General features: G+C 46.1%; 2 protein-coding genes across 3 annotated transcripts in view; both read left to right on the top strand.

Annotated features, from left to right (window-relative positions):
• The first annotated feature begins 490 nt into the window (after window positions 1-490).
• On the top strand, window positions 491-16,995 carry SCAMP5 (secretory carrier membrane protein 5). 2 transcript variants are annotated; one of them, XM_090028616.1, is made up of 8 exons: window positions 539-612; window positions 1,454-1,563; window positions 5,632-5,723; window positions 6,094-6,222; window positions 10,018-10,174; window positions 11,411-11,512; window positions 12,024-12,141; window positions 13,777-16,995. In XM_090028616.1, the coding sequence occupies exons 3-8, from the start codon at window positions 5,717-5,719 to the stop codon at window positions 13,969-13,971; spliced, it is 708 nt and encodes a 235-aa protein (XP_089884742.1). In that variant the 5' UTR covers window positions 539-612; window positions 1,454-1,563; window positions 5,632-5,716; the 3' UTR covers window positions 13,972-16,995. The 2 variants fall into 2 exon arrangements, with proteins under 2 accessions (XP_089884741.1, XP_089884742.1); XM_090028615.1 differs by lacking the exon at window positions 1,454-1,563 and having other exon boundaries at window positions 491-612.
• Window positions 6,094-17,335, top strand: part of PPCDC (phosphopantothenoylcysteine decarboxylase) — a 46,035-nt gene continuing 34,793 nt past the window's right edge. The window contains exon 1 of the mRNA XM_090028613.1: window positions 6,094-6,222. The gene's annotated coding sequence lies outside the window, so the exon portion shown is untranslated. The remainder of the gene's footprint in view (window positions 6,223-17,335) is intronic.

Genomic DNA, 17,335 nt, shown 5'->3' on the forward strand with positions numbered 1-17,335 from the left:
CATTGCAGCACTTGGGATGGCAGGCGTCCCTATCAGGCGTGTGTGCGGGGGCGAGGGGGGATTATCAAATGCCCTCCGGTTCCATCTGTTCTTCTCTGCGTCCAGACAACTCCTCGCATAAAAGCCACCAGGCAGGGCCCGCCAGGAATGGTGGTGCATGCACCGTCCCTGCTCCCAGGGTGTCACCGGCAGTGCTAAGTCAGGCCGAAAGGACGATGCCAGGCCTCACAGCGCAAGGTGGGTGTTCGACTGTGAGCGATGGGTGCTATGTCTACGGTCACGTTGCTCCCAAGTCCTTGGAAGCCTTTGTGCCGATGGACAAGCGGAGCCGGCGGCCCCTGCTTGGGGCGCGAGGGCCAGGGGCAGGCACGTGCCCTGGGGGCGGCGGGAGCTCCGCTACCGGGTGGACAGCGGCTCTGCTTCGCGCCGCCCCGGCCGCAGCACCACGGCCAGCGGCCGGCGGCTCCGCCTCTCGCGAGAGCGCGGGCACCGCCCATAGCGGGGGCAGGCAAGTGCAGAGTCTCGCGAGAGCGGTGGCCGTTGCAGCAGGAGGTGCCGGGCGCGGAGCCGAGTGGGAGCCACGGGGCCTTCGGGCCTTTGCGCCGCCGGGAGGTGAGTCCCACCTGGGGCCTTGCGGCGGCCGCCACAGGCCTCCCGGCCCGCGGCGGTGCGTGTGAGGGGAGCCTGCCGGGGCCCTGCGTGTGCACGGGGGACTGCTCCCTCCCGGAGTGTATGCGCGTGTGCATGCAGGGGTGTCCTCGGGGAGGCCTGGTTGCTCCCCCCAGTGACACGGCCGTGCCCAGCACTGCTGGCCGGCGCCTTAGGCCGGCCCTGTGTGGCCTGTGTTCGCCCAGGGGAGATGGGTGCCAGCTGAGATCCTGCCTCTCCGACGCAAGTGCGGTGGGTTCAGAAGAACAGTTCTTGTTCAGGATCCCTCTCTTTCTAAGGAGATGTGTTCAAAGCTTGGGTGACAGACAGTGCTCGTGGCTGCTGGAGTACCGGCCCTTGGCCCCAGCTGTGATGAATATGCAAGGGAGAATTCCTGCCCAAAGTGGTAGGCGAGTGAATGGGCTCCCTGCAGTGGGAGCACACTGGGGCTGTCTGTGCCTGTGGCATGTGGGAGCCAGGGTTGGAGCCCAGTGATTTACACTTTGTTCCTGCAGGAGAGAGAGGAGCTGAGTATTCCTGTGAAAAATGGATCCTATAACCCGTGTGTAAAGGGGTGGGTGTGCGGAGAGTGGTATTCTCCTTTTCCCTTGGTGCTTTTTGCTCACTGTCTTCTGCTTGCTTACATTTGTTTCCTCAGCTGGGAGAAATGGCTAAAAATGACACTGTATAAAAACCAAGCCCTAGTAAGACCCTACGTAAGCTGGTGTTCTGTTGTTTTTTTGTTTTGTATTAGTCATGTCAGAGAAATATTAATGATCCAGGCAGGATGCTCTTTTTTATTTAGGGCATCAGCTATACAGGAAAAAATCATGGCCTTAACCAGCTATATAGGAAAAAATCATGGCCTTGACACCAGGAATGTGGAGGGCACATGCAGTTGATCTGCAGGCAGAAGTAGGTGATTTTTTTTTGCATAAAGAGTGTCTATTCTTTCTCTTTTTAAGAGGCCAGATGTTTCCAATGAAATCAATGGCAATGCACCTTGTGATTCTGTTAGGACCAGGGTTTCACCTGATGACTAGTAATATAAACAGTGGAAAGTAAAGAATACATCACACATCTCCACCAGAAGCAATAAGCTTTGATGAAGTAATTGACCAGTTAATCAAGCTGAGTGGTACTTTCATGGTTATCCTGGGCATTCAAGTGAAAGGATAATAGACCTGGTTTGAGTGGCTGCTTCAATGGCTGGCTTCGTCTCCATTAAAGTAGCACTGATAGATTAGGCCCAAAAGTTGTATTTGATCATTAAAGATTTTTGTAATGTCTTTAATTTGGCTGTAATCTTGCAAACATGTGCATGTTAATCCTTTGTTCTTCAGTGATTGGGTGCTCCATTTGAGCCATCTTGGGGGCTGATTTTAAGAGTTGCTGAGCAATCCCAGATCTTACTGATGACAAATGTGCTCAGCTGTTTGATGTCTTCCAAATTGGGCACATAGCAAAGTCTCCCCTGCATATCTTGGCAAAAATGCCCAGCCACTGCATGTATCTCCAGTCTCCAACCTTTCCATTTACCCTCCTGAGCCATGTCCAGATGAGCTCAGATGTGCAGTACAGGCAACCCCTGCTTAACACTGTTTTGCTATAATGCTCGTTTTAAATTGATACCTGATTTCACTTGGTGCTCAGCAAGTTTTGTTATAATGTGCACCATCTTGAGTCATTAAAAACAATTGCAGCCGCCATCTTGGGTTGCCATATACTTTTGGTTTTGCTTAATGCTCAGTTTTTCAGGGAGTGTTAAGTGTGGGTTGCCTGTATGTGGTGCTGCAGACCCATCCCGGGGTAAAAAAAAAAAAAAAACCCACACCAAAAAAAAAAAAGCGGGGTGGCGCACGTGGCAGCAACATGTGCTGCCCAACGCGGAGCCTGGCTGGCCAGAACCATGCTCTGACTGGTGGCCAGGTTTCCTGTCGCAGCTGCAGTCCTGGAAGGCCCCCAGAACCCCAGGTGGGGCTACTGGGGCCAGCACAGTAGCTGGCCCCAGCCTCTCCTACCCCATCTGAGGTAACCTGCTATGCACTAGAGTGCGCATGGTACAGGCATTCCCCTGGGAAAAAAAATGTCTGTGTTTATCTGGATGTGGCCCTTGATGTCAAATGCTTCTATTTCTGGCCCTTGTTTCCTAAATGCATTCCATATTGCTCTTCATTTTTGATGCACAAATCTGAGGCACAGGTTGTTCAGGGTGGGCAATATTGTCAGTATTAAATCCAGGGCAGGCTAGGGCTGCGCACTGTTGGTGGCAGTAGGGCAGTGCCGCAGGGCATGTGGGCTCCAGGCTGTTGTGGGGTGGGGGTGCATGTGAGGGGGCTCCCATGTATACCTCACTATAACCACAAACTCTCCCCCACGCTTTCTCGCATACCCCACACGTGCGTGCGTGCGCGCGCACACACGTACCCATAAACCCCCACAAGCCCTATACCCCCATGCAATATATAAGAATAGGACTTGGTTTTTAGCTATTGTACAATCACCTCTATATGCACTATGCGAATGCACACAAATCAGGAGAAAAATATATATATTTTTTTAAATAAAGTATGTTATTGTGGATACTTGATTTTTAGTGTATAATTTTTTTTTTCCTGGTTCCAGGGTGGCAAACTCCCTTCCCAAAAGGAGTACTTCCAGGGGCAAGGGGGAGGGACTTCTAGTGGCAAAGGTTGGGTTGCGGGGCAGGACTTCTGGTTCCAAGAGGGCAACGAGGGGGAAGGGTACCTGTCAAGGAATGGAGCTATTCTTGCCGTCCTCGACAGCTCGCCAAAACTTAAGTAGCTCTCCAGCTGAAATAATTGCCTGCCCCTGGAGTAGATACAGGTCTAACTCTTATAGGCCTGCCAGTAGCCTTTGGCAACATCAATCATAAGAACTGGGTTACCTGTTCAAAACCTCCAGATGGAGTAAACAACAGTACTATTTTTTAGTGTTTTTCCTGTCCCTAGGGTGTGATCTCCTTAAGCCTTGATGGCTCCTAGGCAGGCTTCAGTAGGGTTCTGTATATTTTTCTTTTATATACTTTTCTTAATGTATATATGAGGAGGCTGTGGGAGCTGGACCGTTTGACCTGGGGTGCTGCCAGGATGAAGTTAATGCACAGCGCTGTAGTTATCAACAAAACCCAAACTGTATGTGGCTACCCGCTATCTGACAGTGTTGGCCACAAAGATCGTATTACATCACTGCTCCAGTAAATGCTGTCTTGCCTAAATGCAATTCACAGCGGCAATACTGATTTCTAAAAATTTCTAGATACCTGTGTAGTCCTACTGTTCTAAAATGCCCTTTGACTTCCTGAAAGATTGCTACTTTGAATTGCATGGTTTGGGCAAGTGAAGCCATCTCAGTCCCTAGACTTATGCATTTAAGTCACTGCATTCACAGTGACTCAAGCTTTCTTTCACATCAGCTGCTCAATTGACCCAAGTTTACTGACTCAGGATCTCAATATGAGACCTACTGTTGTACCAGACCCACAAGCAACCCTTCTCCTCTGTCTCTGCACCAAACACATGGGCACTTTCCATCCTTCCTCCATGGCTGTCCCATGCAGATGCCCCTGCCCCCTGGACATGGGCTCTGCTGCTATACCTCACCAGTGTCTCGTGCCATTGGTTTCGCTGGTACTGCAGACTTGATGGCTCAGTATAGATGTAGGTCACTTGAGTAGGAACATAAGACTAAGCCTACCCCTGTCTCACATTGCTGAATCTTCTTTTGCTCATCAGACTCCAGCCAGCACTTTAATTGGTGCACATGCTTTAGGCCTTTGGAGCTAGTGGGCTTACTCTGGCTTTTGCTTCTGGCACAGCATGGTACAGTGACATCAGTACAGAGTGAGGGGAAGCCCAGAGCCTCGGGTAGCAGCTGTTGGCAGTTGTTCCTGCTGTCGCCACAGAATAACCAATCATGAGCCACATGTGGCCCATGGGCCACCAGTTGGACATCATTGCTTTTAAATTATGCGTGGAGTTTCCTTGAGTTGCTAGGAAAGGCTGACAGATAGGGCTGTGTGCCACATTGGATCCAGATCAAGGTTTCAATCTGTTTGGGGTTGGGTTTGACTCTTCTTTAGGAAAATGCAAACATGGGTCTGCAGTATAGCTACATGCCACACAACAGAGCTAGCTGTTTTTATCAAGCCCTTCCTTTGCTCCTTGCTGAGCAGCGTGTTCTCTTCTGTAGATTACAGCGCAGTTGGGTCAGTGTTTCAGGCATGCCTCTCTCGTGCACTCCAGCCTGATCTCCTCTCCTTGAAATAGACTGCAGTATAGATGTAGGTCACTTGAGTAGGAGCTAAGACTAAGCCTATCCCTGTCCCATATTGCTGAATCTTCTTTTGGTCATCAGACTCCAGCCAGCACTTTAACTGCTGCACATGCTTTAGGCCTTTGGAGCTAGTGGGCTTACTCTGTACTGATGTCACCAGGTGTTGTGATTACAAGTCTGTGTATAAATGCTGCAGGGGTGTGTGCCTGGTAGAAGGCATACAGAGAAATATAACCATGCCTTATTATAGCACTGTCCTTGAAGGTGAGTTATTTTGGGCATCTGAGGAGTGTTTGTTTTACCAGAGGTGATTTCCGTGTCATGCCCCCCCCCCCCTCCCCGCCAAAGGAGATTGGAAGTAGTTAGGATCTCTGTCTGCAAATCATTTCAGAGAATGATGGAATATACCCGGCTGCTTGAAAAAGGTTGGAGAGGGCTGGATTTGATTCTGAACTTGGGAAGGATATACGCTGGGAACTGGGAAAACACCAAAAAGCTACAAGAATTTGCTTGTGATTTGGTTGGGGGGGAGGGGAAGGCTGTGATGATGTACTATGGTATAGGACATGTTCCTTTCCAGTAACAGCATCAATGCCAGTAGATGCTTGAATATGGGGGGAGGACTATTTCTTTTTGTTCCCTCTATCTGCTCCCTTAATGTCACTCCTATCTCTTGTTTCCTTCCAGTTCTGGCAATTCTGAGTTGTTCTCTGGTGCTGCCCTGCCCTGCCTTCTGCCTAGTTTCTCTCTGGACTAGAAGCTGAGAGAGACCATGGCAGGTAAGGATGAATCTCTCCTCAAGAGCTCTTGGATGTTTTTTTTCATGAAGGGGCTTGGTGCTTTCCTGCATGTAATAAATATGCTGTCCCTTGCAGATGAGTTACTCTGATGTAGAGTCACAGATGTGGCCTGTAGCCTGGGCTGAAGTGAGAAGGTGTGTGTGTGGGGGGGGGGCATGTTTGGTTTTGTGTTTTTTATTAAAAATTGTGCAGAAGATCCATGAAACACAGGCACAAAATACGGCTGTACTACTTTCAGTGCCACTTCAAGAGCAGATGTACTCGCACAAATTATATCTGATCAGTTAGGAGGAACCTGGCCTTGTATTAGGCCTGTCCATTAATCAATATTTGAAATCTCTTCTTGCAGAAAAAGTGAACAATTTTCCTCCCCTCCCCAAGTTCATCCCGTTGAAGCCATGTTTCTATCAGGATTTCGATGCCGAGATCCCCCCACAGCACCGCAGCATGGTCAAGCGTCTTTACTACCTCTGGATGCGTGAGTTACTGGGTCAAGTACCTTGTATCTGTAGAAGGGAGAGGCACTGGGTGGGTCATGGCAATCCCTCTGAATGCTGCCTCTCCAGAAGCTGCTGATGTAAAAGGCAGAGCAGCACAGGGTGGGGAAACCTCATTCTGCCTTCCAATCCAGGGGCTATTTTTTGTCTCTTGTCTATTTATGGAGTGGTTTAAACTACCAGTGACCCCAGTATTTGACTGAGACATCAACTTTTCTAGGTTTGGGACTGGGTTTATGCAGTAAATACGGAGCAGGATTCCATCTTTCCAGGCTTTAACCTGTCTCTAGCTTTACCTCTGCTGCAGCCAAATGTACAATTCTTTTTTAGGGTGTCCTCTCTCCCAACCCCCTTGGTGACTGTGCTTCACAAGCTAAGGACTGTTTAGACCCTCTGTTCCCTACCAGAGCTTGCTTTTTAAGGAAGCAAATCAGCAAAACAGTTTCCTGTAGCTGAAATGTTTACTGCCTTGATTCTCTTTGTTTTATTCACTCTGCTGGAGAGCTCATCATGTGGGAGCTGCAAGACCCCATCAACACTCTTCCTATTTTTACATTACAGCAGTATCTGAATTAAGGCTCTCTCTTCCCTGCCTTTATATCCCAGCCATGATCTCATAAAAGGGTTCCCCTCTTCCTCTCTCACTTGGTTCATCCCAATTTCAGTTAGGGCCCTCCTAGTCAAGAATCTGAGACCAGCTGATGGTGTTGCCATGGAGCTGTTTTCTATCTCTGCCACCCTCCCCATACATCCTGGTCTGAAAACTCGACAGAGCTGCATGGCTGAGCTGGACTCATAGCTGCCTCTGAGGCAGAAGTACCACTTTAAATTAGTATCTAGAGGGCCTCATTGATGTAGCAGGAAGCCTACTTGATGCAGGCGGGGTGTAACCTCCACAGTACCCTGCCCTCCATAGTGTAGCAGTCTGGGGGTTTCCTCATAGTCAGGTCTTACCTGCCTCTCTCATCTGTGTAAAAGATGTGCTGTTCTCAAAGCTAATAGAAGATAAACAGGAAGTGAACCCTACATGAAGGAAGAGATCTCAAGTGCCAATTGGTCCCATCACTTGTTTATTTTCTATGCTGCTAAAGCAGGCAGTGGCAGGATGTTTTCCAAGGAGGAAAGGCTGAGGTTTACACCCTCTCTGGTTCTTCCTCTGTGTTCTTTTGCTTTCCTTCTGTGGCTTGGCATAGAGCTTGCCATCTCTTTGTTCCAGGCTTCCTGAACCAAGGGCACTTGGGGTGGCAAGACTGCATGGTTATGTAACTTTACAAGAGAGTACCTCTAAATAAGTACCTATCCATGTGATGTTTGCTTTCTAGCTGGATGAGAAACTCTGGCCTTTGCTGATTTGGGCAAAACAGAGGCTCAAATTGCCAAATTTGAGTTCAGGTTCTAATCTCTGGGCATTAGGGTCTCGCCTTCCTTAGCTTCTGGAGGGCTCCTTCCCAGCTTTTAACTGTGTTAAACCAGACATACAGGTCCTCTCAGGGTGCACTTCCATGTGTCCCAGTGAATGGCCAAGCCTGGAGTGCACTGGACGTGGATATAGAAACCATTGCTGCCACTGGCAATAATAGCCTCCTTGTTGGCCCTGCTAACTTTCTGCCCAGATCTGTCTCCAGGTTGTGGTGACAGTGCGGTGGTAGGACACCATGGGGAAGTCTTCAGGGCTGCTATTGACTGTTCACCTGAACTGTTACTATATGAAAAACTTCTATGTAGACACCACAGCCATGGTGAAAAAAGACTGCCCTCTTTAGTTGGGGGACAGATGGAAAAAGATTTCTGTTACTGAAGCAGTACTTCTGAGCTGACAGCTGAGTGAGCTGGAACAGAGCTTATTTACTTACTAGCAAATTGCCCGTCAAGAATGATGGCAGGGATGGAGCATGGGCTGGTGGGGGATGAGGCCAGTGTCATGCTGCCACCACTGTGCCACTGCTGCCTCCAAGGAGCAGGGCTGTGGTGGGGAGGCCAGCAGCGCTGGCCTCACTCCCTGTCCCCCTGTCCCTTCCATCATGGTGGTACTCCATCCCTGCCGTTGTTCTTGATGGGCAGTTCACCCCATGGCTGGAGCCATGCCCCCCAAGAGTGTTAGAGGCAGACAGACGGAAACACAGACAGATAGACTAAGCCTTTCGTATCTATAGAATTTTTATGTAGAAGCTTTGAGCATCCAGTATAAGGTGGAGGAAAGTGGATTTGTTCACGAACATTTCCATCCCCAGGCACCAGACATGACTTTCTTGGCATGGACAGAGCAAGTGAGCTGGCACCACTTGCCTTTCAGATGACCTTTGTTCCTTTGTTAGGTGGTTTTGTTGAAGGTTGAAAGCTAAAAGGAATGACACTGAAGTAACTTTGCCTGAGGACAGGTTTGTGCTTGAGGTGAAGGTTAGAAGCAGCTGAATCGGCTCCAAGAGACTGTGTGTTTGTGCTTCTCACTCATGGATCTAGCTCTTTCAGGGAGCTGCCCACTATGCTCACTGACCCAGCCTGGTCCCAATTTTCAGCTTGCACTATGTTGTATTAGGAACTAGAAATAGGATAATTTTCCCTTCCTTTGCTCAGAGAGCCTGTTTGTGTGTTCAGCCTAAAAAATAATTCCCATAGGTGTATTTGTCCAGGTGATAGGAAGGAGATGTATGGCTATTTTGATGCCTCTCCCTTGATTTGGCTGTTCTTGTGTTTTTAATTGATTCCTTTTGGCCCTTGATCCCCAAAGATTATCAGCACAAACGCCATATCTGTAGATTCACTGAGATTTGTTTCTATTAACTCACTATCCAAAGAGATGCTTCAGGTGAGCCTGTACCTTGGAAAGAAGATACTGCTGGAAGGAGCTCCAAAAAAAAAAAAAAAAGGCACAGTATTAATAAGGAGTCCTAGTAGAACCTCTGGGACTGCTGTGTGATTGTAATGCACTATATTGGTTCACTTGGTTGCCTGAACACCTGTCTCTCATACAACAGAGCATCCTGAGTGACTGCTTCATTATACAGCTTGGAAAGAGGATGTTGGAATAAAAAGCGGTTCTTAAGTACTCAGGCATAAGAGTACTGATGAGATTCTCTAGTCTGCTAGGCTGCCCTTCACTGCTCTAACCTTTTCATTGCTTAACCTCAAAGGAGCAGAATAGAAAAATGTGTGCGTGCGTGTATATATAATATATATACTCACACACACACACACACACACACACACACACACACACACACACACACACACACACACACACCCCTCAAATTTATCACACTAATGCAGTTCAAAAACTTGTGACAATTAGTATTAAACATCTTATACAGGTTGGTCACCAGGGGGGAAAAAACCTTGGTGTCTTGGAACACCTCAGTGGAGAATATATTTGCTGGACGCTGGTGAGGGGCTTAGTTCCATTCTCCCTCTTCCATAATAAGGTGGAAAGAGAATATTTTGATTTTACTTCAGTTTTCCCACTCCTAGAGTTCAGGGTTTCGCATGTCTTGTTATAGGGTAAAGCATGCAGGGTAGCCCTACTTGGACCATGACTTGTTGATGCCTCCATGTCCCAGCTTCTTTGGAGCTACTGTCAGAGGGAACATTGAAGAGGGGAAGACAGGCAATTAAACTGGGGACAAAACTCTGACTTTTGCATTAAGGAGGTCCTGTCTGTGTAAGGGTTTCTGCACCCTGTGATAGCAATCACCTGAAAGGGTTCTCCAGTCACAGCATACTTTCTTTCAGTGTATGTGCTACTTTGCTTCCTCTGTGTGTCTGTGTGTATATGTTTGCAGTGAACAGCATCACCTTGGCAGTGAATCTGATTGGCTGCCTCGCATGGCTGATTGGAGGCGGTGGAGCTGTTAATTTTGGACTGGCAATTCTCTGGCTCATTCTCTTTACACCCTGCTCCTATGTCTGCTGGTTTAGACCTATATACAAAGCCTTCAAGTAAGTGATCACAGCTGATCTTGGCTTCTTGCTGCCTTTCTCCTCACAAATAATCAGTGCTCCGATTGGGTCACCACCTATGTGTTTGGGAATTCCGCCCTTCCCACCCAACCTTTCACTGTTATTCCTTAGCTTCCAAATATCAGGATTTAAGATCACAGGTCTCCATACCCCCGCCCCCACCCCCGTATAAAGCATATTCCACTCCCTCCCTGAGAGTGAGTCATGAGAGACCTAGAAGTATACATTAACAGGAGACTTGAGATGCCGTGTTCTGGTGTGTTGCAGCTTGAAGTGATTCACAAGTAGTGTGTAATGAGTAGAAACATCCCAGCTCTGTTCCTATCCAGCTAAAATGGTTTAGGCTTTTGCTCCAGAACTTCGAATCTTCAAAGCTTCTGGTGGTGGTTTTCTTTTGCCCTATAAACCTTTTGGGGGTGGCTAGCAGGTGTTAGCATTGATTATAAAGGCAGATCAGAGCAGTTCCTTCATTGCAGTGCTTTGTGGTGTTCTACCTTTTATTCTCCAGCTCAGCGAATACTTCCATATACCCCATGGGTAGGATGGGGGTAGAAGGCTGGCATGGTAAAGAGGGCACTGGTCTTCCTGGGTTCAGTTCCCTACTCTGTCATAGACTTCCCACATGATTTGGGGGCAGTCAATTACTCTACTCCCAATACCTCAGCTTCCCATCAGCAAAATGGAGGTATCACTTCCTCTCCTCACAGGGATGTTGAGGATGTAATCCATTTCCTGTGAGGTGTTCATGCAATAGGGCCTTCTAAGTAGATAGAGAGTGTTGAAGAGACTCTGCCCTGTGACTAGTTATAGGCTACTTCACATGTCTAAATGAGAGCTGTGAAATTCTTATTGCTATCTAGGCCCCATCATCTGACTTTTGCCCTGTCTCTCAACTGCTACATCCACCTAACTTCAGCACCTCACAGCTTCCTTTTTTTTTTTTCCTTCCTTTTGCAAAGAAACACTATCTTGACTATTTTTTGTGGGCAGCTATTTGCACTGGACTGTCAGTTTCCTATTCTGATTCACCACACTTTACCAAAACAAAAAAATCTCTCATGCAGAAAAAAGGCATTATTTAGCTGAGCTGGTGGCAAAGACCTTAGAGGTTCAAATGAAGAGCTTCCTCACTTGCCCTTGGAGTGCACCTGGAATAGTGGTGAATGAGAGGTTCAGAGTGGTGGGGAGGATGACTGTCAGCTCTTTCTCTTGTAGGACAGACAGCTCCTTCAGCTACATGGCTTTCTTTTTCACCTTCATGGCTCATCTGGTGATCAGCATTATCCAGGCAATAGGAATCCCTGGCTGGGGAGTCTGGTAAGGAGAGGAGACTCTGTTGTATCAAGCTGTTTTTGTTTGGGGGGGAGGTTCCAGTTCAGGTGCTAAGTTAACTACAGCTGTTCTGACTCTGATGCCTGATGAAGCAAAACATTAAGGGGGAAGCAAGGGAGGGAAAGAAATCCTTTTAAAGTACAGTGGCTTGGGTAATTCAGGACAGCAGCTGGGTGGAGTTGAGAGTGTGGAGAAGAATGTAGAGAGATGGTGCAGCACTGTAGTGGTCCTGTGGGTGCTTGTTGAGCTACTTGCATATCAAACAAACATTGCCACTTTTAACTGATTTGTGGAATTTTTTCACCTAGAGAAAGGGTGGGATTTGTTACTTAGGGGGTTCCAGGTGACTGAAAGGTTTGAAAAAGGACCATCAATTCAGAGTAGATTTGTAGCTCACAAACTACAAACCCAATGCAGAAGCCCCCCAATCAACTGAATCTGTTGCCTGCATTGCTCAAGTCATTTAACCAAAGCCCTTTTTATGGTCTCCTTGCAGTGGTTGGATTGCTGCGATATCCTTCTTTGGGACCAATGTGGGTGCAGCTGTGGTGATGCTTATCCCCACCATCATGTTTACACTTGTGGCAGTCTTTTCCTTCATCGCACTCAGTATGGTATGATTTCTGGATTAGAGATCAAATGTTGGGGTGGTTTCTGGGTGTGTTTCTGGCCAAGGGATCCAGCTAGGATGTTCACTACTCCTGGTGTTTTTCAGTACTTGACATCCTTTCTTTGCCTTTGCTAGGAGCAGTTCTGTGTCTGGTGTCACTTGCATTTAGGGTTGGAAGTGCTGTTTTTGTGAGATGTAGCCTCCACCAAATCCATGGCTATGAGATCTGGAAACCTTGGTACTTGAATTCCCTTTGGTTTGACAAGAGGCAAGCTCTGGGCTTCTAAGACTTAAAACAAACAAACAAAACCCTAGATATGTTTTGATGCTTAACATTTAAGGAAAGAAATGTTAAGCTGAGTAAAAACCAGAAATAAAATCCCTTAAGTCTCTCTAAGAGCCCAAATTTAGCCATATTCTTGTTTTTCTAGTCCTCATGCCCAGAGGTTCCCAGCCCCCAGGGCGCAGCCTGATACTGGGCCACAAAGGGTTGACTGCTGGACTGGAAGTCTGGAATTGGTGGCATACTGTGGAGCAGCAGCCAACCCTTTTTTTATACTGTATAAAAAAAGGGTTGGCTGCTGCTCTGCAGTATGCTGGTCACTTCCAGACTGCAGTTTACCAGTCCTCAGTTTGCGGTCCACAGTTACTTCTGGTCCACGGACCAGTTTGTGGTCACTTCCGGTCCATGGTTTGCCAATCCGTGATCTAAAAAGGTTGGGAACCCCTGCTCATGCCCACTGAGGGGTCCAGTCCCTGTGACTGGTTCTTTGATGTACTGTGTGCTTTAGTGCTAGGAACTGTTGACTCTTTACAGCTTCCCCCTCCCCCCTCTTTTACCCATTTCCTCCACCTATATATGGATGCGTTGGTCTTAATTACTGCTTCCATTTCCCTCAGAAACACAAATGTGTATTTTCTGGGGTGTGGGGCCAATTCTGGAATCATAAGATTAGACTGCAGACAACCTTATTTTTACTCATACCCCATTCATTTTCTAATCTCCCTTATTAGCCTGTGGAATAGCCTTAGTGGGAGAGACTTAACTGGTTCTGCTCTGGCCTGAATGGGCAGTAATTAAAGTACCTAACCTTTTGGTGACTGCTGATGAAATGAGTGGTGGTTCTGATGGAGGGTTCAAAGCAGCAGTTTTGGGGATTCCTTTGGTTAATAATCACCTGCAAACACAGGGGATAAGACCAGAAGATTCCTTTCAGTCCAGGGAATAGGTACCTGCATCACAAGCTACTATGCCAATGGGTAAAACTGCTTCTTTTGTTAGCAGTTGAGGTAGAAAGAGCAACAATGAAATGAAGGTGGAGCACAGACTGCTTTCATTCTTGAAAGGGAATGCATTTGAGGGTCGAGCCACTGCAGTTACTGTTGTACTAACAGTCCCAGCATCCCATTCTTCAGGGCTATCCCTAGGGCCTTCCAGATTTAGGCCTGAATCATGTGGGGAGAGTATACTTGTAGCTGTCAGTGGGAGCTGGAGGTGCTTTCGGGATTGAGACACTTTGCATTGGGTTCTGCAGGTTAGGCGAATCAGGGTTATCCAAAAAATTACAAAAGTGATCTCCCAGTTGTCAGCTTGTACATCCTCTCCTTTTTTTTTCTCGATCTCCTGCTCTCAACACAGGTGCATAAATTTTACCGGGGGAGTGGAGGGAGTTTCAGCAAAGCCCAGGAGGAGTGGACCACAGGAGCCTGGAAGAACCCGCACGTACAACAGGCAGCTCAGAATGCAGCAGTTGGTGCTGCACAGGGGGCTGTGATGCAGCATGAATCGCAATATTCTGCCACCCCAAACTACACCTATTCCAATGAGATGTGAGAAGACTGTCCTGAGCAGGAAGGGCAGGGGAGGGAGAGTGAGGCTGAGTCAGGCAAGCAGGAGTATAAGATAATTGATTTCCTCCCTCCTCCCCACCCCACTCTGTAACCAGATTTTTCTCTTTGTTGTCTTTTTTTTTTTCTTCTTAATTCTTGTTTCTTTTGAGGTTTTCATTTTGAAGAAGCTGTGAGTTGCCCTGCAGGACACTTGTGCTGTGTGATAGTAGCTGTGTGTTTGTGTTTCCCTGTGAAATAGTGTATGGTGGTGATTTTTTTTTTTTTTAAATAACTATGGTGATAGGTGTATGTTATAACTACATCAGCCAAAAAAAAATCCCTCACCAAAATATCAAGAGCTGAACTGAAGATCCCTGAAAACATGGGGAATCTTCACTTTTTTTTATTTGCTAATGTGTGGCCAGTTGTGGGCTGCCTCTAGCAAGGGGAAGTATCAGCCCATCCACTACCAGGAATTCTCCTTTCTTTTTTTCCTATTGCAGGTGACTGGCTGATTTTTAGCACTCAAAAACTGTGCTGTTATACTCTGGTAGTCAGGAGACATCTAGTCATATCCCTCCTGGCTTCGGAGCCTACAGTTTCTCTGAACACATGACATTGTAAACAGAATCATTTACTCTTTGATGTATTGTATTGTTAGGAAGACAGTATTAGTGTGTGACTGTACAGTGAGAGCCTCAGGGCAGTGTGGGAAGCCGCCCTGTTTGCACTGTGGTGGACCTTCCCTTTAATGTGAAACTTTGGCACATTCCAAAAGCCACATTCTGAATCCCACCTTCTGAGCCCTACATTTTAAAGGTGTTTATGGCTGGAAAAGTGACTATAAAATTGACACATTGGTTCTCAACAGATATGTTGTCTTTGGTAACAGAAGGACCATAGCTTGCTGGCTTTATATACAGTCACATGTGCTTGCTACTAGTCCCGTTGCTGCAGTGGGATTGTGTGTGGGTAAAGTAAGCAAGATTTGACGTGAGAGTCATCTGCTGTCTTAAGAGTCTGCCTAAAGAAAAGGGTGCCCAACTTCCCCTGAATGCCAGGGGGATTTGAGTCTTAATTCCTGTAGGCTTCCTTGCAGATTCGAACCTTACTGGTCAAAAAAGTCTTTTTATTCCTTTTAGCCTTGGAAAAACCCACACAGTTGTGGGAGAGCAAGCTGTATTCAGATGTCTTGTATGTCTTCAGTGCAGTAGGCAGCTAACATTGGTCTGCACTTCTTATGGTGCAAGATGCAGAGATTTTGGATCCCAGGTGGAGTGCACAGCCCTGGCAATGAAGTATTTTGACTCCCTAAATGGAGCCAACATCTCATTGGGAAGGAATAGGAAAAATAAGCAGGACTTCTAGACACTTTTCAGATTCTGAATGCACTTTAAATAGAGGCCAGATTTTTTTCCAAATTGTAAACTGAAAGCAGCGTAAAGCTAATCTAATCTGAACACTTTTTGTTCAGATTTCTTTTCCTGCCCCTGCTAAATGCCCTCAAGTCTTAAACTAATGACAGGCAAAAAGTAGCCCTCTAGCAACTTGACATTCCATAGCTTGTTACTTTTCTAGTAGCCCTGCCAATCCCTGTAGTTGCCTAATGATGCCTGTATATAAAACATATATGCAAAAATCCACCAAATACAAATTAATCTTTTTTTTTCCAGCAAAGCCAACCAAGAATAAGGAAGTTAACTGTTTTTTAAAAGTACAATTTCAGTCATTCTGCAGCAACCATCTGTCTTTTGACAAGACTGCAAAATGCAGTTACAATAAAAATGTGTTTATGTATATAATGTATAAAACTTTAAAAAAAAAGAAAGTAAACATTCTTTGAATCTATTATGTATTTAAGATGGGGTTTTAAATCTGGGGTGCAGATTACTATAGGTAGCCAAACATAAGTAAAAAAATTTACTATGCCAAACTTTTATGGTCTGTTAATCTGTTGGCTGAGAAATTACAAATTAACAGTGATTTCAGCTTCTTTTTGCATTTACAGTAAGAAATGTAACCTTATTAAAAACAAGGTGTAATGGACACGGCTGTAGCAATGGAGTCCTCCCCTCCATTTATATTTCCAAAATGTGTGAATATGGCAGACTGTCAGTGAAATTTAACTGAATTCATCTGCATGCCTGCCATAGCTGACAAGCAGTGCAGGATGTAGTACCTGGTTTTAATTACTGTAATCTGTGACTGCTAGCCAAGTGGTACAAAGCCCTTAGCAGTGACCCACACTGGAAGTCACTCCTAAAATCAGCAGATTTTTTTACAGGTTTCATCTTGCAGAAAAATTAGAATCTGACCTGATATCTCCATTGGTGGAGTCAGCACTTCCAGTGGCAGTTGAATGCCAATATAAGTACTGGAGGGGAGTTAGAATGGGGTTTTGACCATAAATTCACACAGTAAAATTCTGTTTACATCTGTAACACTGGTTTTCTACCTTCTTCCTGTCTAGCGATTCCCTGCTCTGTCCTGAGTTTGTTTTACATGCATCACAGTACTGGAGTTGGCTAGATGCATAAGAGGCCCAACTTCCATTCTTATGGGCACAGGCTTCTTGTTGCCTTGCTAACATTAGCTTTTAGATTCTTTGATGTGAAGACAGTTGGGAGTGTTTTGTACCTATAAATATATTGTTCAAGAAATCACACTATGTAGAGGGAAAATGTTCCTTTTAAATTATATCTACTAAACTGCTGAGGAAAAAAATACAGCTTCTGTGTGCATGGTCTGTTTGTCTATACCTTCTAGGTGTCTGTGGCCAACCTTTTATTACATACTAAGCTATATATGCTATTTCTGCTTCTCATGGGAACCACCTTCTCTTGCCAGAGGTGTGCCCTTGTTCTAAATTCTGTATTATATGGAACAGATTTCCCCCTTTTTAATTCTCTTCCCTTGGTTAACCTATGTTGTCTACTTATCTGCTACTGGGAGCAATCTATTTGCCTTTTGTGTAGACCTAATAAAAGCTGGATCAGTCTGCAGCATAGACTGGTTCTTTGGAAGCTTACTTTTATGACTGGTGCTCTCATCTTCTTGCAACTTCCTTCCCTCACCCCATTTTTCTTGACTGACCTCCCATCAGCAAATTTCCTGCTGCCTTAAAAGTCCTGTTGAAACGTAAATGTAAATGGAATCTTTGTTGAAGATTTTTATGCAGACTTACAATTGCTGCACACTGTACACTTTTTTTTTTTTTAAAGGAGTTGCTCATTAATATTTTTGCTCTGCTTGCACCTTTATAGATTGAGGTATAGCACCTTTCAGAGTCCAGCATTCTTATGATCAGAGACCAGTGTTGAAGGACTTCTGCAGTATTTCACTGGAAAGAGCCTGATTAGTTACCTAGT

The sequence above is a fragment of the Crocodylus siamensis genome, chromosome 15, assembly GCF_052110815.1.
Source record: "Crocodylus siamensis isolate JL-2025a chromosome 15, ASM5211081v1, whole genome shotgun sequence".
NCBI lineage: Eukaryota > Metazoa > Chordata > Crocodylia > Crocodylidae > Crocodylus > Crocodylus siamensis.